Raw genomic sequence first — 25,297 nt, forward strand, 5'->3', positions numbered from 1 at the left:
TAATTTGTTCTGCATTTAAAACAATTAATTTACACTGATAATACATCATAATTGACTTTAAATAACATACAAAATGAAATCACATTTTACAAGAAAATAGCTAGATGGCTGATAATTGCATTTGCAATTTTATGAATATGAATGGTTTTCACATGAAATGTGATATTCTCCCTATCCCCAAGAATTGATTTTTGCATAATTTCAAGCATTCCAGCTTACTAAGAGAATACTTCTGATTTTAATACCTCTCAAGTATGTTGAGCTCTTCGAGTGATCATAATCTACATTCAGAAGATTAATTTAATTCCAAGAATGTAAGATAAATAATTCAAAGAAGGTATGATTTCGTTTAATTCCTTCAATTCACAATATTGAGAACTGCCAGTTTGTAAGGCACTGTGCTAAGTGTTTTGGGAACTAAAGCAAAAGGCATGTTTTCTACCTTTAAGAAACCTTTTAGCCAAGAGAGAAAAAACCACACAATTAGGTACTTCTTCATCATTTAACCTGGACACCATGTCAGCTTTCCAATATGTAAAAATAATGGAAAACAGTTCCTAAAAAAATGAGGAAAATATCTTAGGGGCCAAACCTCAAAAAGTCTTCAGGATTTTGAAGCATTTAAGTAAGCTAAACAGTACATCAATGGAAAGAAATAGCCTTTCCTCTAAAATGCACATGCATTATATGTGCAGCCCAATAACTTTACCTAATTTTTTAAAACAGTGTTGACAATTTTGCAATTATTAGTTTCCCTAATAAAGTTTCTACAGCAGTATATGCAGTTTGCAACCTGTTACCAAGAAGCAGTCTCTAGGGTGCAGGGAAAAAGGAAAGAATAGGACTTTCACTCGAAGCCATTTGAAGGTGATTATTCCCAGTGCCGTGACCAGAGGCTGGCACCCAGAGGTGCTGTGCGGGAGTCTGTGAATGAGCCACTAAAGGAAAAGCTGTATCATGCTTGTGTGGCCTCACATCTTTGCACAGTGTCCAGGGAGCTCCTTTGCCATCACCCTTGCTGACCTCCCGCCAAACCAGTACATTCACGTCCTGCCCCGAGATCAGCCTTTCTTAAACTCCTTGTTCCCGTTCCATCCCTTCCTCTCTCTCTGACACAAGAAAATGGATAGCCTTGAGAAAAATCTGAGCAAATGTGTCAGGGCTTAGGTGACAAGACTCACCAGCAAAACAGCTCCAGGGCTTCTTTGCACCCCTAGGCTAGAGTGTGAGAAATAGTGGCCTCGATCTTCCCTCACCGATTTAGAGTCTGGTCTCAAGACACCTCTTAAAACAAATGTAGGAATAAAGGAAAGGCTGTGGTGCAAGTGGCACAGAGGGAAGCTTATGCTTGGATCAGCATTAATTTCTACAGGATTGGAGGTCATCAGTAATCCATTCAGCAGTGCTCCTGTTCCACCCAATTATCATGCCATGCTAAGCACAGCAGAGAACTCACACTCCTGTAAGAAGATGAGATGCTCCGAAAAAGGGAGGACTGAAGATGTTTAAGGAAAATTTGTTTCTTACATGGCTCTAATGTGAAATCCTTTCATTCTGAAGATGTCTGGATATGGAGACAGAGCAAAATGAAAGCAGTACATTCCTGTTGAGATTCAGCTGTGCATCTCACTTATTTGAAAGGCTTAATCAGCACACTCAAGAACAAGATGTGAGACGTTTTGAGACACTGCCTGCGTGTCAGCTGCAAGATCAATAAAATGCAGGTGCCGTTCTTCGCCCCACTCCAGAGAATGAGTTTGCTTGCTGAGGGAGAAGGACTTTCACTGGAAGCTGTTTTGTTTGCATTTGACTCGGCAAAGGCAGAGAGTCACATCTGTGGAGGGCACTTGAGTCTTCCCCCAGCTGGCCCAGCTGCTCTTGGTCTCCCTACCAGGTGACACTGCTTACTTGCTCCTTGCTAGCCAGAACGGCAGGGCATTGGGTCAGCAGGCATTTCCAGCCCACTCAGAAAATTCACACAATGCACTTTTTTAACTGACTATGTGAGTGATGCCTAAGAGCCTCTGGTAGTCCTGTTGATTGGACTCATTAAATTTAGGATTACTGTTAAACCTGACAGGAGCAAGCACAGTACCAGAGATGCATGAACATAGATCTAGCATCCAGAAATGTGGAGTGCCATATTCTGCTCTGGTATTCTGCTGTATTCAGCACTAGTCTAATTACCACTATTCTCACAGTAGGAACAGCAGTGGGCACTTCCAAAAATACCTGCCGGTTCAAAAACTGCTTCCCTGGCAGTCCATTTTATTCTTTAGTAAAGTGCCAATTCAAGGCTCCTTATGATACCGGTAACCTTTGAAACTCAAATATTACATTTCTCTCCTCCACACAGCATCTGGCCATCGTTGATCCTGCTAAATATCCTAAATCTTTTACGTCTTCCTCTTCTCCGTCCCTCCTTCAGACCTGCATCATTTTTCCTCAGAACAACTGTAGAAGCTCATTATTTGACCACAGTCTTGTTTCATCTTAAATCTCCCCTCTGTGGTGCAGTAGGGATGAGCTATCCTAGAGGAAAATGTGACCATGTTAGAATTCTTCAAAAACTCACCATAACTCGTAGAATCAAATCCTAATAGCAAGCTCTTCAGCCAAATAATCGAGGTTCTCCCTAGCTCTGCACTCCATCTCTTGGCCATCTCCCAGTCAGCCTCTCTTATTCTGGCAGTCCTGAATTCTCTCTAGTCCCTTAATCATACCTAATCATTCTGTCTCAGCCGGAACGTGCTGTTGCTTCCTTCTTTACTGTGCTAGTCCGTACTGTTGTCCAGGAAATCTTCCTCTGACCCCAGGCTGGCTTAAGACTGCCTCGTTCCTTCTCTCATTGAATCCTGTGCACCCACCATCACAGCGTTTGCCGTATTTTATCAAACACTTATATTTCTGCATACATCTTCCTCATTGGACTGAAACTCCCTGAGGATACCAGTGGCTACATAATGTGATAGCTGGCCCTGCTTTTCATTCAGAGATTAATTTAATGTCTCATCTCAGAAAGGCCTTCTCCGATCACCTGACAGTTTCACTTGGCTCATCCTTTTCTTTTCTTCCTGTGTTTTCTTTTCTTGTTTTCTTTTTGTTTATTTAAGAGTTTGTCATTTGTCTCCACACTACAATATGAACTCTTTTCTGCCTTTTTTCAACCCTGTATTGCTACTGCCTAGAAAAGTGTCTTACACATAGTAGGCCTTCAATAAGTATATATTAAGGAATGGAGGATGGCCGGATGGGCACGTGGTAAGAAGTCAGTACTTAAGTTGGGATTGAATTAGCTAGCATCTCCATTCTAGATAGGCAGTATATAATCTGATGATGATGTGGGCACCAATTTTTATTTAACATTTCAGGAAATACAGACCTCCATTCACCTTCAATCTTCACTTCTGTGATTCACTGCTGTGTGAGCTACCACATACTGTTTTCATGTTTCACATTAGTGAAAGCTCTCATATCCCGACTGCTACTTGTGATATTCAGCATGTTTCCTTCATGCTAATTGTTCTGTCCACTTTTTTAGTATGTGTAAGTACCCTGACCAAAAAAAGTAACAGCACAAGAATAAGATCAGAATCAACTTTTGAAGTACTACTCAACTCTTCACTCTATCAATTGTTGCTACTTTGCTGTAACTTGAAGTAGAGCATTTGCTTAAATTCTGTCCTCATCTTTTACAGGTTAAACTCCCCTTCTCACATTATTGTGAAGATGATGTGAGAAAGCACATGTGGATTCATTTTTTAAATTTCAGAGTACTCATTTAATATAAGCTGTTTCATCAATTATTATTTCTTATCTTTTCCATCATTCTTTGATAATGATAGCAGTATATATCCCCATATTATCTTTCTTTTAAGCATCAGATTCTTAGTTGCTTCGGTGTATAATCATTTGCACTCTGAATTGCAATTCCTTCACTAGTTTTTATAACTTGAATTTAAAAAGACATTGAGGAAGTGGATGGCACAGGCAAAAGGAAATTGGATTTTGAATCTTTTGTTATGATGGCATCCATTTGATTGTAGTTCAAATGATTAGTGAAGAAAAGCTCCTATTGTGACAACTTTCTAGTGTGAAATAAAGTACAGGGCTTGAATTCGCTTATTAGTTTACTGCTTAGGGAAAAAACAAACAAACAAACAACATTCAACACATATTTAATGAGCTCTTCCTATGTAGAAGCCACTGTGACATTTGAGGGTACAGCAGTGAAAAAGACCCAGGATCTGCTCCAATGGGGATAAAAAACCAGCATCATTGCCTCAGTTAGGGTTCTCTGGAGAGAAACACGCAAGTTTTTTTATAGAACTAGGCTCATTAATTTTAAAACATTTTATAAGAAAAAAATAAATGGGAACTGCTCAAAATTGAATACTTTAGTGTTTCACAGGACTTTGTCAAAGGGATGAAAAGTCAACTGACTCGATGGGAGAAAATATTGGAAACCACATATCTGATAAGTGTTTGATATCTAGAATATATAAAGAAATGCTACCACTCAATAATAAAAAGACAACCCAATTTAAAATATGAACAAAAGTTGTGAATAGACATTTTTCCAAAGAGGAAATAATGGCTAAAAAAGTACAGGTGAAGATGTTCGGCTTCACTGGTTATTAGGGAAAAATGCAAATCAAAACCACAGTGAGATATCATCTCACATGTACTAGAATGGCCCTATTAACCAAACAGGAGACTGTAAGCTTTGGAGAGGATGTGGAGAAATTGGAACATTTATTCACTGCTGGTGGGAATGTAAAATGTTGCAGCTACTATTTGGCAGTTCCTCAGGAAGCTAAGTATGGAGTTGCTTTATGAGCCTGCAATCAATCCCGCCTCTCAGGATATAACCAGAAGATCTGAAAGCAGAGACGCAAATAGACATTTACATAACTACGTTCATAGCGGCATTATTCACAGTTGCCAAAATATGGAAACAATCCAAGTGTCCATCAACAGAAGAATGGATAAACAAAATGTAGCATATAGACATAATGGAATATTACTCAGCAGTAAGAAGGAATGAAGTCCTGAAGCATGCAACGGGGATGAACCTTGAGGACATTATGCTAAGTGAGATGTCAGATACAAAAGGACAAATATTGTATGATCTCACTGATATGAACTATTTAAAATATGTAAACTCATAGACATAAAATAGGTTACCAAGATATAGAATGAGGCTAAAGAATGGGCAATAGTTGTTAATATATGTGGAATGTTTGACTGGGTTGAACTTAAATGTTTGGAATGGACAGAGGTGACTTTAACACATTATTATGAGAATAATAGTGATGAGTGGTGTGTGAATGTGATGGAAAGGGAAAGCTTGGAGTCATGTATTTCACCAGAAGGAAAGTTGGAGGTTAAAACATGGGGATGCACCACACAGTTAATCTTGTTGTAGACAATGTCCATGATTAATTCTACAAATACAGAAGTTCTTCATAAGAAGGAGTTACTAAGAGAGGGATATACCTATTGGGAAAAGATGTACCTATTGAAAACCATGCACTATAGTTAAGAGTAATATTTTAATACTCTTTCGTCAAGAGTAAAAAATGTACCAAACCAATAATATGGATCAATAATAGGGGCGGTTCAGGGGTATGGAAGCATCTGGGTTTTCTTTTTCATTTTATTTAATTTCTTTCCTGGAATACTGAAAATGTTCTAAAGTTGATCATGGGGATTTATGCACAATTATGTGATGATACTGTGAGCCAGTGACTGTACACATCAGATGGTTAGTAAAGTGTGTGAATATATCTCAGTAAGACTGCATTTAAAAAAGAAAAAGAAGTGAGCCCTGAAAAAAATTTCATAGCCACAAAAGTAAAGCATTTTTCACATTTTATTCCTTCACAACTGGCAAATTAGGTGTCATCATAACCTCGGTTTTAAAAATGAGGAAACTAGAAGACCACTAATGGGTAAGAAAGTAAGCTGAGAGAGCTTCTCTTGTTGACCCGTAGAGTGTGTGAGTGAAGGCTGAAATATCTTTTTTTTTAATTAAGTGTCCTACACAAACAGTAAACCCTAAGTTAAATGGAATATAGTTAATAGCACAATTTTTTAAGTGCTTTTATCAATAGTAACAAATTTTCCACACCAACACAAGGTGTTAAGCACAGGGTGGTATATGGGAGTCCTGTATTTCACGCATGTTTGTTCTGAAAACCCACAACTTCTCTAATGGAGAAAAAAAAACCAAAATATGTGGAATTGAGGACTGGGGAAGGAAATACTTGTGAAACTGACAATACAGCAATGCACTCGCTCTTGTGAAAATACTTTATATATTTTCATATATTTTTCATATTCATAAACTGTAAATTTATGAGTAAATGTAGTATTTATTTATATATTTTCTGAGTCACGATTTATTTCCTGAGCGAATGAATGTGCATGACAAATGAGGGTGTAATAGAGATCAGGACCCTTGTGGATTAGCCTCACCGTATAGTCGGCTATGTAAATATGTTTTAAAAATCAATTTACTGGTCTTGGGTTTATATTATAATGCATGCGACAGTTCACAGCCAGTGTGTTTGCTGATATGTAATAAGGAGAGATTGGGAGATAAAGGGTACTGATGAAGTAGACTTATTGTATATTGTGATTTGATATCAAACCTCTTCTTTTGAAATAGTTGCAGATTTCTGTGAGGATTTCCAATTCAGCGTGAGGTCTTGGAAACACACAGTAAATTGCACAGAGTTCCTTTTAAGAATGTCGTACAGCTTAATTAACCAAGGCTGGCTTTCCACCCTGCCAGGCTTCTTTCTTACTCCTGCTTGTGTCATTTTTTTTTTTTTCAATCTAGACTTTCTGCAAGTCAAGGACAAGGATCCTTGATACTAATTTTAATGGCACATTGACTATCCTTTAAAAGACTCCTGCAGCTGTTTAAAATCACACACAGTCTCATTACAAAAGTTCCTTAGCACTTTTATGAAATCTGTGAGGATCTCAAAGTTTAAAATGGAAAGCAAAGCATGAATCCAAAGAATCAACGTCCGAGTTTTTCAATATTAAGTTTTTTGGAATGTGAAACTTAAATGTATTATTTGTGGCTTCTAATACTGCAATTCTAAAAATCAGTGACTATTAATTCAGTGGCCTCAAAGCAATATAATACACTTTCAGAAAGTGTTAAACAGCTCTAATCGCATGGCTTTTTTTTTTTTTTAAAGAAAGCTCTTCTGGTCTAGATTTCACTTAGCTGAATGATTTATTAATTATCAATCTCAGAGGTGTAATTTTTACTGAATTGATGTCATCTTTTCAAATAACATCTGATTACAATGATTGCTTATCCAGGTATTATCATCCTATAACAAATGTTTAAAGGTTTTAAAACCATTAGAAAAATGTTACTTATTATCTGCCCATGAAATGGGAAAAGAAACATGTTTATTACCTAATGAAAAAAATGGTTGCCAATCAGAAACATCTTCCTAACTTTTAAAAAAATATTATAACTTAACTTTGGAATTCTTCCCTTTATGGTTTCAACTTCAATCTGAGCATAAACATTTAATCACTGAGGAACGCTGGATTTCAATAAGACTTAAAATCACAAACGTGTTTGATTATAATCGCTGTTCGAGTTGACTTCTATACATTGACATTCAGTAATAGTGGTATGCTCTCATATTTTCAGGAATTCTGATAAATTATTGTAATATATTTTATATAAGAGAACGATCATATTCATTATAGAAATCCAAACTGGCAAATAGTTGAATATTGGAGTATGAAATAATGAAATCAAGAGAATCAGATGTTACTTTTCATTATGTCATAATCTGATTTATTCTGAATTTTCAAGAGTGAATTTAAAATAAAATGTAATTTCTAGTGAAAATTTATGAAATAATTATGAACTTCATATATAGAGAATTTATATAAACAATCTACATCTGTATATATGCACAGATACATATAAATTTAGATGAGTTGACCTCCATTTCTAATTTAAAATAACGAACACATTCAATTTCTGAGAACATATAATTTTAGGAGGGTATGCTTTAATCTTAGATTTTAAATTTTTATTAAAAATGTTTCTTGTTTCAAAGACACAAATGTAAAGAAAAATAAAAGAAAAATGTTAAAGTGTAATTGCAAAATCCTTAAATGTAGAACTGTGAATTTTTAACTAAAAATATTAGAAGGATAAATATATTGATATCTTAGCTTATCGAGTGGTACACATATTGTTATGTATACTCTTGTCAGAGTCTATCTGCTGTCTTTATAAAATAATATAGCTCCATATTTTTCTATAATGTATAAAACATCACAAGTTATTAAATGCTGACAGATTTACCCAGTGCCTTATTTGTGGATGTGTAACTAACTGTCAGTGACTATTAATACATAAGTTAAAAATGCCTATAGCAAAGAGAAACACTAAGTTAGTACAAAATGTTTGTGACACAAAAACTCAGCTGTATGCTACGCAATACATATGGATTAGTCGATGCATACTGAGGGCTCACTATTTGTGAGGCACCAAACTAATCTCAAGGAATATAAAATACAAGAGAGGCATTTTAAGAGTATTAAACTCTGGTTGGCCTAAAAGTAACAGCACATAATGTATAATTGAAACAGAAAGGGCATGTGTGCAAAGGTGGCACATCAAAGCAAGGGAAGAAGGATTGTCATGAGGAGCAAGAGATGTTTTCCTTAGTGCAGTGATGAATCACAGCTCTGTAAAATAGGTGGGGCTTAAATGGCATGATAGTACAAATGAAAATCAACTTAAAAAATGTCTACCGTCAAACCTCACAGCCAAATTTTAAGTATGGATTATTTCTAATACATGCATGTTTTTCCCGATTTGTTCCCAGAATGCTCGGGCCCCTTAGGAATTGAAGGTGGAATCATATCAAACCAGCAAATCACAGCCTCATCTACCCACCGAGCTCTTTTTGGACTCCAAAAGTGGTATCCCTATTATGCACGCCTTAATAAGAAGGGGCTTATAAATGCCTGGACAGCTGCAGAAAATGACAGATGGCCATGGATTCAGGTAACAGCAGGGAATGGGGCAAGGGAATTGCCAAAGAGTGGCCATAGTCATTTAAGGAAAGTGACAATTGAGAACTCAGAGTTTGACTCTTCTTTCATGGGCCCAGAAGAAAGGATGATTTAGTTGAGTCAAAATCTGAAACTGTAAGAAATGTGCACATTCTATTGGAAAAGTATCTTCAAGATGTAAAAGTGTTAAAACTCTCGAAGTATAAATACCACTCTTTGAAAATGCGTATCAGAGTAGCAGGTTTTCATATATGCCATCTGTTCATTAGCATTGTGTTAACATTTATTAGTAACTTTTGACACTTCAAGAAAATAAAAAGTATATCTATTCCCTCTCTGTGTCTAAGAAGTGGTTCCACATATTGCGAATATAAAATATATAATGGGTTATGATAACAGTACATTAATGGTCTTCAGCATCTTCTTTCGGTATCTTAAGGTGTTTAAATTCATAGTCTCTTATTTATTCTTGTCAGCCAGCTATTTTTCTAAACAAAAAACAAGGTACACCAAGATATAACTGATTTCTCAAAGAGGACATGGATAATAGCAATGCAACACCTTATTTTTATTCATTTAATTGCCTTTTGAGCACTTAACTGAACTCTATTAGAAAGACAATTAAAAAAAAGATCAAAACGTGGTTTCTGCAAAAGATTATACTTCTGTTTTTGGGGAGTAGCACGTTAATAACTTTCTAAAAAGTTGACAACATGTGCTAAGAAGAAGAAAAAGCCAGTACAGGTCAGAGGAAGAAATAATTAATTATCATGAGACAGTCTCATAAGGAAAATAGTTTTGATCATGCCTTTGAACATGAGTTTCAGTAAAGAATAGATGCTAAGTGATATGATCAAATACGCTAGGAATAAATCTGTGAAACATTGTGTAGAAAAACACAACTTGAGTATAGGGTGCTGGAGGGAAGCATTTAAAACTGTATGATAAATTCATGGGATGCCTTATGATTCATATTGAAAGGTTTTAGCCTTATTCCATACCAATGGAGAGCAATTACAGACCTTTGAAGGGATTGGACTTTTCTTTTAGGTGGCTGAGCTATTCTATCAGCTCAGAGTAACTTTTAACATGGAAATTCCTGTCTTCTTAATGACATCACCACTTCCAAATTATAGGGGATGCTTTACAGACATTTAATAGAAAGGGAAGCTGGCAAGTCTAACTAGTATGACTTCCATGCTTTAGAAATTGCTTCAGATACTTCCTCTGCTCAGGTTTCTTATGAATTCTTACATATCCTGTATGCATTCTTTTCTATATACAGCTCTATGCAGTTGCCTGATATTCCTGTTTTGTTTTATGAAATTATGCTTGCATACATTTGCAGACATTGCTTTTAAAATTACCTATGGCGGGCCGCGGTGGCTCAGCGGGCAAAGTGCTTGCCTGCTATGCCGGAGGACCTCGGTTCGATTCCCGGCCCCAGCCCATGTAACAAAAACGGAGAAACAGAATACAATAAAAAAACAAGAAAATGTTTAAAAATGTTTCCCTTTCTTCCTTCCTTCCTTCCTTCTATCCTTCCTTCCTTCTCTCTGTCTTTCCTTAGAAAAAAAAAAAAAAAAAAATTACCTATAATTTGCCAAAATTTTAGACATTTGTGCAAGAAAAATTCTAGAGAATGGAAATGGCATATTCATGCAATTTTAATCACATACTAATGAAGACCCAATTGAGGTTTAAAATAGACACAGAATAACAAAAAATGTTTATATTCTGTTTGGTAAAGAATCATTTCAGAGATTTTTTCAATGCACTGTAGTCAACTATTCTGAAATGTATTTTTGAGTTGCTATAATAATATTTTTGAAATTAACATTCATTATAGAAATTACAGAACAATTGAAAAATGATGTCACCCTGTTTGCATCTGGGTTTCTATTTGGCAAATTATATTTAGAAGCTTCAGTAATTTCAATGATTTACAACATCCATTCTAATATACAACCTTTTTTAAATATTGCATGCCCTCATTTTTCACTTAACTTTGTCCTAGTAAATTAGCTACTTAACACTATGGATCATTTTGCTTTTGAAAGTATCAGCTTTGAGTTGTTTTCATCCCTGTGGTTATAGGTGGAAATTCCCTCAAAGGGATAGGACAGTGAACCGTTCTTAGAGGACTTTAGTGAAATATGATGTTGTTTATCACTGAAAGCAAAATAATTAAATACTTTTATTTTCAATGGCATTGGGATGATTATTAATATTATTTTATTTTCATCTGAGGATTTTAATGAACTCAGACAAAACCAGTAAAAGCAAATTTTAAAAAGTATTTCGTATTACGGAAGAGTCTCACAAAAAAATGGGAGGGAAAGGGCAAATCTCACTGCCGTTATTCAATAAATACTTCTCAGTGATTGCATTCAAGGTACATGTTTTGCTGTATTCTTGTTTACTTATTTCCGAAGTTATTCTTTTTAAAAGAAAATAAACTATCAAAGCAGGTCTGTGGAGTCTATTCATGTCTCAAACTTTCTGTATTTGAGCAAAATTCTTTTATTTACATTCAGTCCTTCAAATGAAGTGTTTGAGTACTTTGCTTAAACTCACTTATAATGAGCACAGTATTCCTTAATCTTTCAGGTGTATGGCACACATGTACTAATTAGTATTCAATTTCACTTTTCTTGCTTGTCTTGATGAAATGAAAGTTGAAATTGCCATTTTAAATTTACACGTTCAGCATGCACTTATTAATAACACCACAATGCTGATAATTGGTTCTGGATTTAAAATGTTAGTTCAGTAAATTCAGTTAAACAAGTAACTTTGTCAAGTTTTTCTGACCTTTATTTCTTTACCTAGACTTTTTTCCAACTATTAAATAACTGCCACATTAAACACTGCCTACTTCATTAGCAACTAGAATATTAGTTACTCTTTGTGACTGGTGTGTTAGAAATAGCAACTTTGGACACTTCGGGAATAAGTCTTAGTTTACTTCATGTAAAAATACAAAAACTCATGAACACATTCTGAGATCTTTTTTAACTAACATATGTCAGCATGACCATTATTATTTATTTTCAAAGATAATTATTTTCTATTTCCTGAGTCTTTTTATTTTTTCATAGTTATGTGCAGTAATATTTTCATTTTACTGTTTTTGTTTTAATTTCTGAGGTGATTTTGTTTTCTGTATATGCATTCTTTCTAGAATTTCTATAATTGGATTTCCAGCCAATTACATTGGATTAATTTATCTATCCATTTCACAAATACTGAATATCTACTCTATATTCTGTCAATTTTTTTTGGAGCTTTTATTCCACTAAAACTACATTTGCATAATATTTATAGAATACTGGAAAAGGGAAATTCTCACTTCATTATATATTACATAGCTATATTATTACATGCTGATATATTTGATGTGTATGATATAGAATAATACGAAGGCAAAGCCATTACTTTTCTTTGAATATTAATTTATCAGTAGTTGTTTGAACACTAGTGTTTTATCACTGGGAAGAGTAGGTTTTGACCTTTCTCTTTTCAATAATTACCCTTTTATAAAATGTGGATCTGATCTTCATATGTTTCTATATACCACAGAGTTTGGGGAGGAGCGAGCAGAGGGGAGTGAGTTATTTTCCAACCTTTAATATGCACAGGAATCAACCGGGCACTTGGTAGAAATAAAATTTCTAGACTGCCCCACAGACCTAGTGTAGATCATCTTTGGTTCTCGCTGCAGGAACAGTTGTCCAGACTGATTTCGCTGCCTGAGTGACATTTTAAAAGGAAGAAGGGGGGAGGAAGGAAAGGGAGGGAGGGACGAAAGACTTTTGCTTGATGATTCTGGGCACTTGGTAGTTGAAACTGCAGAGAGTAATAACTCCAGTGGTTGGACAAGAGACAAACAGGAAAGAAATTGAGGAAGGATCATAAGAAATAAGTGATCCAGGGAAAGCCTCTGAGCTGGAGGGAGCAAAACTAAGTTCTGTCTTACTCAAAAGTGGGTGCCAGCTTTAGCAGTACCTTCTAAGTAAGCATTGCTCATGCCTCATGAAATATTTAAATATTTCCACCAGTTTATATTTCTAAATGGCTATTAAATTCTTCTGTTTCAAAATTTTAAAAAAATCTTCAAGAGCAGAACAATCTGACTTTAGCATTTTAAACAAAATAATAGTGTAGGATACATGGGCCAAAAAGATAATTCTGAGAAGGCAAGTAATGTTACAAATACACATTTCTGAAGTAAAAATTCCATACATAGCTTTAAGAAGAAAAAAAGCTTTGCAGTGAAATTTGGAGTTGAGAATGCTACAAAAAAATAGAATAATCTTTTATTTGATTTCAAAAGGGTTCATTTAATTATGTGTGTGGAAACTTTCTTTCTACTCTTAACAGAAACCTCATGCTTCTTTTTTTTTTTATTTTTTTTTTATTTTTTTATTAATGGAAAGAAAAAAAAAAAGAAATTAACACAACATTTAGAAATCATACCATTCTACATATGCACTCAGTAATTCTTAACATCATCACATAGATGCATGATCATTGTTTCTTAGTACATTTGCATCGGTTTAGAGGAACTAGCAACACAACAGAAAAAGATATAAAATGTTAATATAAAGAAAAGAAATAAAAGTAGTAATAATAGTAAAAAACAACAACAACAAACAAACCAACAAGCAAACAAAAACAAAAAAAACCCTATAGCTCAGATGCAGCTTCATTCAGTATTTTAACATGATTACTTTACAATTAGGTATTATTGTGCTGTCCATTTTTGAGTTTTTGTATCTAGTCCTGTTGCACAGTCTGTATCCCTTCAGCTTCAATTACCCATTGTCTTACCCTGTTTCTAACTCCTGCTGAACTCTGTTACCAATGACATATTTCAAGTTTATTCTCGAATGTCCGTTCACATCAGTGGGACCATACAGTATTTGTCCTTTAGTTTTTGGCTGGATTCACTCAGCATAATATTCTCTAGGTCCATCCATGTTATTACATGGTTCATAAGTTTATCTTGTCTTAAAGCTGCATAATATTCCATCGTATGTATATACCACAGTTTGTTTAGCCACTCTTCTGTTGATGGAGATTTCGGCTGTTTCCATCTCTTTGCAATTGTAAATAACGCTGCTATAAACATTGGTGTGCAAATGTCCGTTTGTGTCTTTGCCCTTAAGTCCTTTGAGTAGATACCTAGCAATGGTATTGCTGGGTCGTATGGCAATTCTATATTCAGCTTTTTGAGGAACCGCCAAACTGCCTTCCACAGTGGTTGCACCCTTTGACATTCCCACCAACAGTGGATAAGTGTGCCTCTTTCTCCGCATCCTCTCCAGCACTTGTCATTTTCTGTTTTGTTGATAATGGCCATTCTGGTGGGTGTGAGATGATATCTCATTGTGGTTTTGATTTGCATTTCTCTAATGGCCAGGGACATTGAGCATCTCTTCATGTGCCTCTTGGCCATCCGTATTTCTTCTTCTGGTAGGTGTCTGTTTAAGTCTTTTTCCCATTTTGTAATTGGGTTGGCTGTCTTTTTGTTGTTGAGTTGAATAATCTCTTTATAAATTCTGGATACTAGACCTTTATCTGATATGTCGTTTCCAAATATTGTCTCCCATTGTGTAGGCTGTCTTTCTACTTTCTTGATGAAGTTCTCTGATGCACAAAAGTGTTTAATTTTGAGGAGCTCCCATTTATTTATTTCCTTCTTCAGTGTTCTTGCTTTAGGTTTAAGGTCCATAAAACCACCTCCAGTTGTAAGATCCATAAGATATCTCCCAACATTTTCCTCTAACTGTTTTATGGTCTTAGACCTAATGTTTAGATCTTTGATCCATTTTGAGTTAACTTTTGTATAGGGTGTGAGAGATGGGTCTTCTTTCATTCTTTTGCATATGGATATCCAGTTCTCTAGGCACCATTTATTGAAGAGACTGTTCTGTCCCAGGTGAGTTGGCTTGACTGCCTTATCAAAGATCAAATGTCCATAGATGAGAGGGTCTATATCTGAGCACTCTATTCGATTCCATTGGTCGATATATCTATCTTTATGCCAATACCATGCTGTTTTGACCACTGTGGCTTCATAATATGCCTTAAAGTCAGGCAGCGCGAGACCTCCAGCTTCGTTTTTTTTCCTCAAGATGTTTTTAGCAATTCGGGGACCTCATGCTTCTTGATACAAGAATCATTTCTAAAAGCCCAGAACTTAAGTAATTTTTTCCTTTTCTAGTTGTTTTCTAACTACAGAAACTGGATCACATAGACTAATTCAAGGTTTACAACTTCTTCATTCAAGTGGAAAATAGCTTAGCCTGTTTTCCTGGAAAAACAAACAAACATAGGCCCAAATACACCGTGATCCATACTAAATACGTCTCTAAGGTTAATTATGTTCAAATATTAATGAATTGCTTCTTCTAATTATCTTCTTTTTGTAATAGTCAGCTCTAGTGCCAAATTACCATTTTCATTTAAGTTATCTATCAGAAGTATGTTAAAACAAATGTTACTTTAGTATTTTAAAAAAACACAGCATTAAGTGAAAATGATTTGATGCTTCTGTATTGAAAAATAATTATTTGGTCTCAATTATTTTGTCATTTACCACATTTATACTAATCCTAATACATATTGCCAACTTATTACCTTAAAGCATGTATTTTGTACCATAACTCCACATTCTCTGAACTAGAATATATGGATAGCAATATAGCAGTCATTCTGTAATTTCGAAGCAGCTGTGTCTAGAGTCCCTCTTCTTGCTTCTGAGTTTTTTTCCTCCCCTCTTTCAGCACCTAAAGCCTCACTGACCTGGATTTCTTGCTGTTTCTCAAATGCATCAAGCTGTTTCTTGCTGCTGTGTTTGGGCTTGTGCACTACCTGGTTCATCTATTCTCATATGTCAATCTTCTTTAGATTCAGTTCCATTATTCCCTTCTCTATAAGGGTTCCTGTAAGCCCTGCTTCTTATCTCCAAAGATGAAATTGATTAGACTGTCCTTTCTTTCCAACTCTACCTGCTATGTATTTCAGTCATAGCAGCTAGAATACCTTTCCAGGAATTGTTTACCTTTCTCTCTTTTTTTCTAGACTGTAAGAAACTTGAGAGCAGGAATTACACCTGATTTGTGTCTCTTTCCATAGTGCCATAAACAAAAACAACAAAATCTGTAGGATAGATGCATATGCTTGACTCATAGAAGAATAGGGGATGTTGAACAAAACAGGCGCGAGATTATTAAATACTGTTAGGATTAACACGGGCATGGAAATTATTAGGCACTGAGCGACACTGAGAACACCCAAAACAGTTCAGTTCACACTCTCTATGTGCAGCTGTTATATACTTGCATTTGAATTGTGCAGTTTAAACACAGCCTGACTAGTAGCATAAGTCGGACATCCAACCACTACAGAAGGACTATGGCACCCATTCAGAGATGGAAGAATCACACTTCCTGTAAATCCCAATGACCCATACTTAACTCCCTAATAACTGCAAGTCACTTTTATAAGCCATAGTAATAGGACACTGTTTAGATTTTAAGGTGTTTGCCAGGAAAATTGCTGCTTAAATCCTGTTTACCAAACACCAAATTTTTTTGTCTTAGCCTAAGCAAATTATATTTTCTTTCTGAAATGTTAAAACGTAAATGTTTAATTTAGTTTCTTGCGCATTTTTATAAATTTCTATAATTACTTGACATGCGATTTGGATTTTAAAATAAACACATCACCTCTTCCAAAATTGATTTACTTTAGACAAAACATTAAAAATATTATCTCTCTAGTTCATGCGATTTGTAATTTTCTACCCATACAAAAAATTAAAAACATGCATACCATACCTTATTATCGTTACTAATAAACTAAAAGAGTTACAGAGAATTACTTTAGCACAATTTTAACATCTGTCAAACTTTTAATAAATAATTCCATAACCCATCCTCATAGGAAAGGTATTTTCATAATACTTGCTATACATTTTGGCCATGAGAAAACCATTTCTAATTTGACGTCCTTATTTACAAAGGTTGATACTGTCAGTGCCTTGTTGTGTGTTTCATTTCCTTGCCTCCTGCAAATTACCAGGTACATTTTCTAGTTTATAGTGATGGAGTGAAATGGAGATCATTTGAATCATCTGAAAAATCATTTGAAAATGATGTATGGGGCAGTGTTACCGGCTCGTTTTTCGGACTGACCCAGTATGGTGGAAGCGCTTTTGTTTGTTTCTCATGAGAAAGAGCATGCGCTGGACCCAGCGGCAACCCAGCGCAGAGCGTGGGAGCGCGCAGGCTCCGCTCATCTTAGCCCCAAACATGGAGGAGACCCTCCCTCCTTCTTCTCCCCTCCACCCCCCCCCCACCTGCCCCGCATCCCCGGTTCACCATTGGCTCACTACTTAGGAGTTACCACCTAGCCTCGGAAACTAGCAGAGTAATAGATGAGTTTTCTACACCTTGTTATCATAATTATTCATTTAGTTTTCAACCAATCACAGACTAGGGTAGGTTGAATCCTTAGTTTGCCTTTCTGACTGCCCTTATATAGAGGGGAGCAACTGAATAAACTTAATGCCCTAAAGCACCTTTCATATTCTGGTAAACTTAATCCTTCGTATACTGACGTGTTTTAGGGGGGATGGGGGTCAGGTTAGGACGTTGAGACTTAAGCAACGGGCCTTCCATACTTCCTTACTTGAGTGGGAGGAGTCCGCCATCCCTTACAGTAACATCCTGCTATTTTCATGTCTTTAAAAAAAAAAAAAAGCAAAGTTTAGATTCTCTGATTTCTCAATCTACCTCGATCATATTCATGGCAAACCTATTCTGCTTTCCTCTTCATATCTCTTTCCATGACCTTCTAGGCAGCCTCTGGGCTAAGCTAAATACACCCATTTCTAGCACTTAGGACTAAGGGAAATAGCACTCCGAATTCTCCTCTTTCCGAGTTCCGCATTCTATTGCTAAATGCACTCTTCTGTATTCCCCTACAAATCTGCATCCAGCTTCAACCAAAGGTATTGAACCTGCTCCATGGGCCTGCCTATGATGATGAATGCATTAAGGTCAGCTGCTGCCTTTAATGCAACAATTAGTCATAATAGGCCTTCAGCAGCATCTTCTGAAAGAACAGAGAGTGATTATTGCCAGCCTGTCCTCAAGTCCCTGGAGGTGAGAAATGCAGAGGAAAGAAAAGTGAGATTCTGAGCTAAAGGTTTGATTGTCCCTTCATGTTTATCTTCTGGGAACTAGTGGGATTTCTATTTGGATTGGGCTGAAGGAATCCCTTATTTCTACAGTAGTTACTGAACAAATTGGTTCTACCCCAGTGCCTCACTGAAAACCTCCTTGTGTTGAAAAATGTGACCGAATACCAAGCCACCTGGCCTGATGCTGAAAGCTTTTTTTTTTTTCGAGGCTGCAATTAATTTTGAAACAATTTCCATTTGGGGGAATTCGTTGTTTAAAACTGACTGTAGTTAAACTTGAATGTAGAAAAATTTACCATATTCACTAAGGTTAGAAATGAGTTTCCTTCTCCATAGGACTATGAATTAGCTTTAAAATGATCTAACAGCTCATACTACGTGCTGTTTCAACTGCTTTACATACACTGACTCAGCACTTCTATGTAATTGGCATTTCTTTTACTCCCGTTATTCAGATTAGATAATCTAGGTTTAGAGTGCTAAGTTAATTGTCCATGTTCACTTAACTGGTATCGTGGGTGGGATTCCAACCCAGAGAACTGGTGTGACAGGCCAGCACTTATCCATTCTTAACTACTTCTCTGTACTTTCTTTTACTGTTCTTGGTAGTTGTTTTTACAGTTTCATTTTACTTTATCTTATTTCACTTTATTTTGTGTGCTTGCACTGGGTGTTGAAGAGTCTTGGATTTTCTTAAATCTTTATAAAGCAACTATACCGCCTATTCTAGTTTACTAGCAGTATACTAGTAAACGGAACAGAATGGCTTTTTAAAAAGGAAAATTTAATAAATTGCTAGTTTGCAGTTCTAAGGCCAAGAAAATGTCTCAATTAAAGCAAGTCTATAAAAATGTCCAAATTAAGGTACCAAAAAGAGGTTACCTTCACTCAAGAAAGGCCGATCAAGTTCAGCGTTTTTCTCTCAACTGGAATGGTACATGGCAAACATGGAGACCTCTGCTAGCTTTCTCTCCAGGCTTCTTATTTCATGGAGCTCCCCCAGCGGTGTTTTCCTATTTCATCTCCTAAAGTTTCTGGCTGTGTGGGCTCTCATGAATGCTGTCATTCTAAAATTTTCTCCAAAATGCTTCCTCTTTTAAAGGATTCCAGTAAACTAATCAAGACCCACCTGAAATGATTGGTATCACATCTCCCTCTAATCCAAGGTTAATGCCCACAATTGGGTGAGTCACATTCCAACTGCATATTGGAAACTAATCAGTACTGAAAAGATCTTAAAAGAAGCAGCTGCTCTACAAGATTGGATTAGGATTAAGACATGGCTTTTCTAGGGTACACAGATTCTTTCAAACTGGCACACTGCACTATAAAATTTCTGCTTAGCCATGAGCAAGCAGTTCACCTATAACCTGGGAACAGTGATTCTCAAGCTTCAACTACATAAAAATTAACCGGAGAGCTTTTTAAACATAGGGAGGTCCAGGCCCCAGATTTTAGGGTTTCTGGATTAGTAGGTGGGGTTGGGACGCAGGCTACTGCATAATTCGCAGGCACCCCAGGTATATTTTGAAATTGGTGATCCTGAGAAAAAAGTCGTAATCCCTACCCTAATGGAGCTCCCAGTCCAGAGAAAAACATACTCCACCTTGGGGGCTTCCCCTTTCATTATTAGAAGCAATTCAATAAAATAAATGAAGGTGTTTATGGGGAGCAGTAAATTGTGCTTTAAAATGAGACATAGCTGTGAAACATTTTTAAGTAATGGATGGCATCAAGACATTGCAAACCCAAGACCTAACTGCTTAAGCTGCCTTGGTGATGTTTTTATTCTTAATTTGCCAATATTAGCGTCTTCCTTAAGTGGTATCCACATTCCTCCATGAACTGGAAATGTTAATGCCTAATTGTTTCCAAAGGATTCTTGCCTGCAACATGAGGCTTTCAATAATTAAGCCATAATTAAAAAGTAAAAGGGTTATAAAAATATTTACATGCCCTTAAGACTAGGCTTTAAATATTTCCTTGTAAAATCCATGGGCAGGTCTTAAGAAGCTTTAAAGAAGACTCAATTGCTGTGCAACCAGAAGATATGAAAATCTCAAAAAGGTTTTTACATTTCAACGATGAAGGGTGAATTTAGCATTTTGTCGTTCACCCATTATCTTTGCGAATGCCATTAAGGAAGTTATCCAGACAGAGGGATTAGAATGAACAAAGCCACGGAGGAGATGGAGAAAGCGGAAAAGCTCAGCAGACATCAGTGATTGGTCTTATAATACTGAAGAGCTGTGTATATGAAGTGGGACTAGGAGAAAAAAAATATCTGGAAAGATAAAGAGACACCAGGTGTGGAAATATATTGGTGTTAGACTAAGGGAGAACCTGGCAGTTATTAAAGAGTTTTTAGGCAGGTTTGACACCATCAGAGCTACAGTTTAGGAAGGTGGCATGTCACTGGCCTGTGTTAAAAGTACCCAACATAGTGCCTCGCTCTTAAGAGGCATTCAGTACATGCTCATTGAATAAAAGTTCAATTGTGCATTAGTCTGAGGAGAGTCTGGGAGCAGGCACACCAGTTAGGAGACTTTACAGCTGACTGCTCAGAGAAGGATATACAGAGGGTCTGACTCAGACTGGTAGTGTGGCAATCAAATTAAAGGACAAAATGGGTCTTCAGGGGTCAGCATTGTCCATTAATTGAATTGTGTGTTGGGGTGGGGGAGCAGAAGGAGGGAAAAGAAGGAAAAATAAACATAGTCCCATGGGGTTGAGCTTGAATATGATGGTGGAACCATTGACAGAAATACAGAGATCAGGAAAAGGAGTTTGCATGTTTGGAAAATAATGAATTTAGATTGGGTCATCCTGTTTGACTTGGAGGCAATCCCAATAACAATATCCAACATGGAAAAATGGGTTTGCTGCTCTGTAAAGAAGTAGAAATGGATATGAAGATATGGGGGAATCCACTTAAAGGTGAAAGGTACAGTTGAGGAAACAATGAGAACAGGATCTTCCCATAGGGGTGAGTGTTTCATTTCCTCCTATTTCCGTTTCCAGCAAAACAGTGTATAGGACAATCACTTCCCCAGGGGCATGATTATATAGGGCCATCAGGAAGAGGTGAACTGAGCTTTGAGTTCCTGAACAATGTATCCACTCCATCATAGGGCCCTTTTCAGAATATTTCATTATTATATAATCCATTGGTTACATTTCCCCATGAATCTGTTTTTAGTATTGTTATTGCTGCTGCTGTTTTCCTCAGAATTGATATGTTTAATTAAAATAGTCACCATTTCAGCCTAATTTTGGTGTATTTCGTTGTGATCTAATTTGTTGTGATTTGGGGTCTTGAAGAAAATAATTAGGGTCTCTTTTTTTTTTCCACAAATGGGCTCTAAGATTTCTTGTTTCTGCTATATATTTATTGCTTCGACAGTTTTGAAGCAATAAATATATAGTATTTTTTCTCTTAATTTCATAATACATAAGCTATATTTTCCTTACTCAAATTTAAAGAATTAATGTTAAACCAGGTCTCTCTGGTTTATTACTATCATCCGTGCAGTAAGAGACAAAGTGTTGAGTTTCAGCAACAGATGTAATTTTTTTCTATCTTACTTTCCCTAGTAGAAACTCACCCTTAGTCAGTATTTTTACATAACGACAGCTTTCAAGAAGCTCTTAAACCAAAATGTGATTATCTCACAGAACAAAACCACAAATAAGACATTTTAATACAATTGCCAATGGATTTTAGCTTTTCTTTTCTTAGGAGCATTAACCCAGATTTGGAAACTGTGCATAAACTTTAAAAGAGGAGTTCTTTAACTAATATTCTTTTTAGAATGTTTTTCTTAGTTTCACATCTGCAGTGGATTAGCTAAAGCATTTATGGAGAAGCTACTCTTTGCAGAGTGCTGTTTGGGCAGTATATGGTTTTCTTTGCCCAGGTGGAGCTTGTGTGAATAGATAAAACACTTCAGATTCTCTTATGTGGAGTATTCTGCTTCATTGTATAGAAGTTTGGGGTGGGGGAGAGGAGGAGCTAATTTAATTTAAAGAACATTTAATGAACTCTTAAGCATGTGCTATGGGGAAGTATGGAGAATCTACTCTGAATTCTAGCCACGTGGAATTTCTTGAAGAGCCCTCTGCTTTCCTAGACTCAGAATAAAACATCTTCTTAAGTGGCCACCAATTCCATTTCATTTCATTCATTCAGTCAGTCAGTCAGTCAGTCTATTCAGTAAGCATTTCCCAAGTGCCTGTCTCTGTTCCATTTGCCCCTTCTTCAGAGAAGTCGACTTCTTTTTATTTAAGGCATTATGTCAGTTTGAAGCTGTTATGTATCCCCAAAAAAACCATGTCCTTTCATCCTCATTCAATAATACTGGATGGGATTTTTCTGATTGTTTCCATGGAGATGTGGCCCACCCAATTGTGAGTGGTAGCTTTTGATTAGATGGCTTCCATGGAGATGTGTCTCCACCCATTCAAGGTGGGGTTGCTTACTGGAGCCCTTTAAGAAGGAACCATTTTGGAAAAAGCTTTAGAGCCACTAGAATGGACACAGCTCCAGGGAAGCCATTAAAGAAACTTATGAAATGGGGAGAGAAACCTAGCAGACATCACCACGTGCCCTCCCAGCTGAGAGAGAAACCCTGAACTTCATCGGACCTTTCTTTGGAATTAAGGTATCTTTCCGTTGATGCCTTAATTTAGACATTTTCATGGCCTTGCAGCTGTAAATTTGCAACTTAATATATTTCCTTTTTAAAAGCCATTTCATTTCTGGTATATCATATTCTGGCACCTTTTAAAACTAAAACAGGCACTGTTAGTTTGGAGGGAGGTAGGTATCTGTCACAACTGATGAATCATTAATATTAGTCTGCAAAATAACATGCTCAGTTACTAAACGCAAAGTGGCCATAATAACAAAATTCAGTATAAAATGTAAGCACAGAGAAACCATTAAAAATGAAGTTTGAATGGCAGATAGGTTTTCAGTTTGCTCTAGTAGGTAAGAGGAGCCTTCCAGATGCATAAATATAGGAAGAAAAGAAATTACCCTTTTGTCAAGCCTGACCAGACCCCTCACGATGCTTGAGCAGAGCAGAAGTTCTACCTCCTGGGCCTTTTCTCTTGCTCTCCTCTGTGTCTGGATTGACCATTCAATCCTGGACCATTCTCAGGCAGGCCTACTTAAGCTTTCCAAACCTTAATTTCCTGTGTCCTAGCAAAATAAATTGATATTTTCTCTGTGTATCCAAGGCAAGTTGTTTGTCCCTTTATTTGCCGTCGATGAGTACTGCTTTCTATTGCAGTTAGTTGTTTATGTATCTTTCTTCCTCTTTAGATTATGTGTAGTAAGTGCAAAAAATTTATTCTTTATATTTCCCACTCCATTTATCCTATTGTTTGTAGATGGTGACATGCAAGAAATATTGGAAAAATTAAGTGCATTTAGTAAAGGTGGTGTAGGGGCATAAATATACATGTGTTAATAGTAGAAGATACCTCTGGAAAATTAAGTTGTGATGACCCTGAGAATATTTGTGAATGCCACAGTGCATAGTATTTACATTTTAATTTGGTAGGAGGGGAAACCACTGCAGGTTTAAAATCAGAGAGGTGAGAATGAAGAAAACCTACAGGTCAATCTTTTAAAAAAATGTCAAATGTAATTTAGTTTGCCTAATTATGAACGGCCTAATAACATGATTATAGTACTTTGTTTTCCAGAATTTGACATCACTAAATTTTTTTTTTTATTAGAGAAGTTGTCGGTTAACTGAAAAATCATGTAGAAAGTAGAGGTCCCATATCCCTTCCCTCACATACGCAGTTTTGCCTCTTATTAATACTTTGGATTAGTGTGTTACCTCTATCACAATTGATGAAGCAATGCTATTAAAATTATACTATTAAGTATGGACAATAGCTTACATTAGGGTTACTGTTTGTGATAGACAGTTCTATGGCTTTTCTTAAAATTTTTGTTCTAATAATGTATATACCTAAAATTTCCACTTTTAACCACAGTAAATATACGTCCACAATGTTGCACTAGCAATACCAACATCCATCACCAAATCTTTTCCATTACCCCAAACAGAAACTCGACCAATTCAGCATCAACCTCCTATTCCCTACTGCTCCCTCACCTGGGTCCCTGGTAACCCAATATCTAGTTTCTGACTATGAATTTGTTTATTCTAATTATTTCATATCAGTGAAATCATACAACATTTGTCTTACTATGTCTGAGTTGTTTCACTCAACACGATGTCTTTATGATTCATCCATACTGTAGCATGCATCAGAACTTTATTCCTTTTCATAGTTGAGTAATATTCCACTGCATGCATAAAACAAATATATGTACCCATACATCTATTGAAGGACACTTGGATTGCTTCCCATTTGACGTAATGCTCTATGAACATTGGTGTGCAAATGTCTTCAATTTGGGGGGGTATATACCTAAAATTAGGATTGTGGGGTGATGTGCTAATTCCATACTTAACTTTCTGAGGAACCATCAAACTGTTTTGCACAACAGCAGTGCCATTTTACTTTCCCACCGACAATGAATGAGAGTTCTTATTTCTCCACATTCTCTCTAACACTGTGTATGTAAAGGAAAGCGTATGGGAATGCTGTAGTGGTACAAAGTGGTATATCATTGTAGCTTTAATTTACTTCTCTCTAATAGTTAATGATTTTGAACATCTTTCCATGTGCTTTTGGCCATTTATATATCTTCTTTGGAGAAATGGCTATTTAAGTCTTTTGTCTATTATTTTAATTGGGTTGTTTGACTTTTTGCTGCAGATATGTAGATTTCTTTATATATTCTGGATACTAATCTCTTACTGGATATTTGATTTCCAAATATTTTCTCCCATTCTATGAGTTGTCTTTTCACTGCAGTGATAAAGTCCTTTGATGCACACAAATTTTTACTATTTTTGTACTAAATGACGTTTTAAATCATATAGGTCTTAGAATTTGGGGGCCAGAATTTTTTTTTTTTTTTTT

At 36.2% G+C, this 25,297-nt stretch overlaps 1 protein-coding gene across 3 annotated transcripts in view; it reads left to right on the top strand.

Moving 5' to 3' along the window:
- The window catches only part of EDIL3 (EGF like and discoidin domains 3), a 459,417-nt gene that overhangs the window by 289,840 nt on the left and 144,280 nt on the right, over positions 1–25,297 (top strand). For all 3 annotated transcript variants that reach the window (XM_077139203.1, XM_077139204.1, XM_077139205.1), the window contains one exon: positions 8,883–9,064. In XM_077139203.1, the coding sequence (XP_076995318.1) occupies positions 8,883–9,064 (182 nt within the window). The remainder of the gene's footprint in view (positions 1–8,882; positions 9,065–25,297) is intronic.

Source organism: Tamandua tetradactyla, chromosome 21, assembly GCF_023851605.1.
Source record: "Tamandua tetradactyla isolate mTamTet1 chromosome 21, mTamTet1.pri, whole genome shotgun sequence".
NCBI classification, from domain to species: domain Eukaryota; kingdom Metazoa; phylum Chordata; class Mammalia; order Pilosa; family Myrmecophagidae; genus Tamandua; species Tamandua tetradactyla.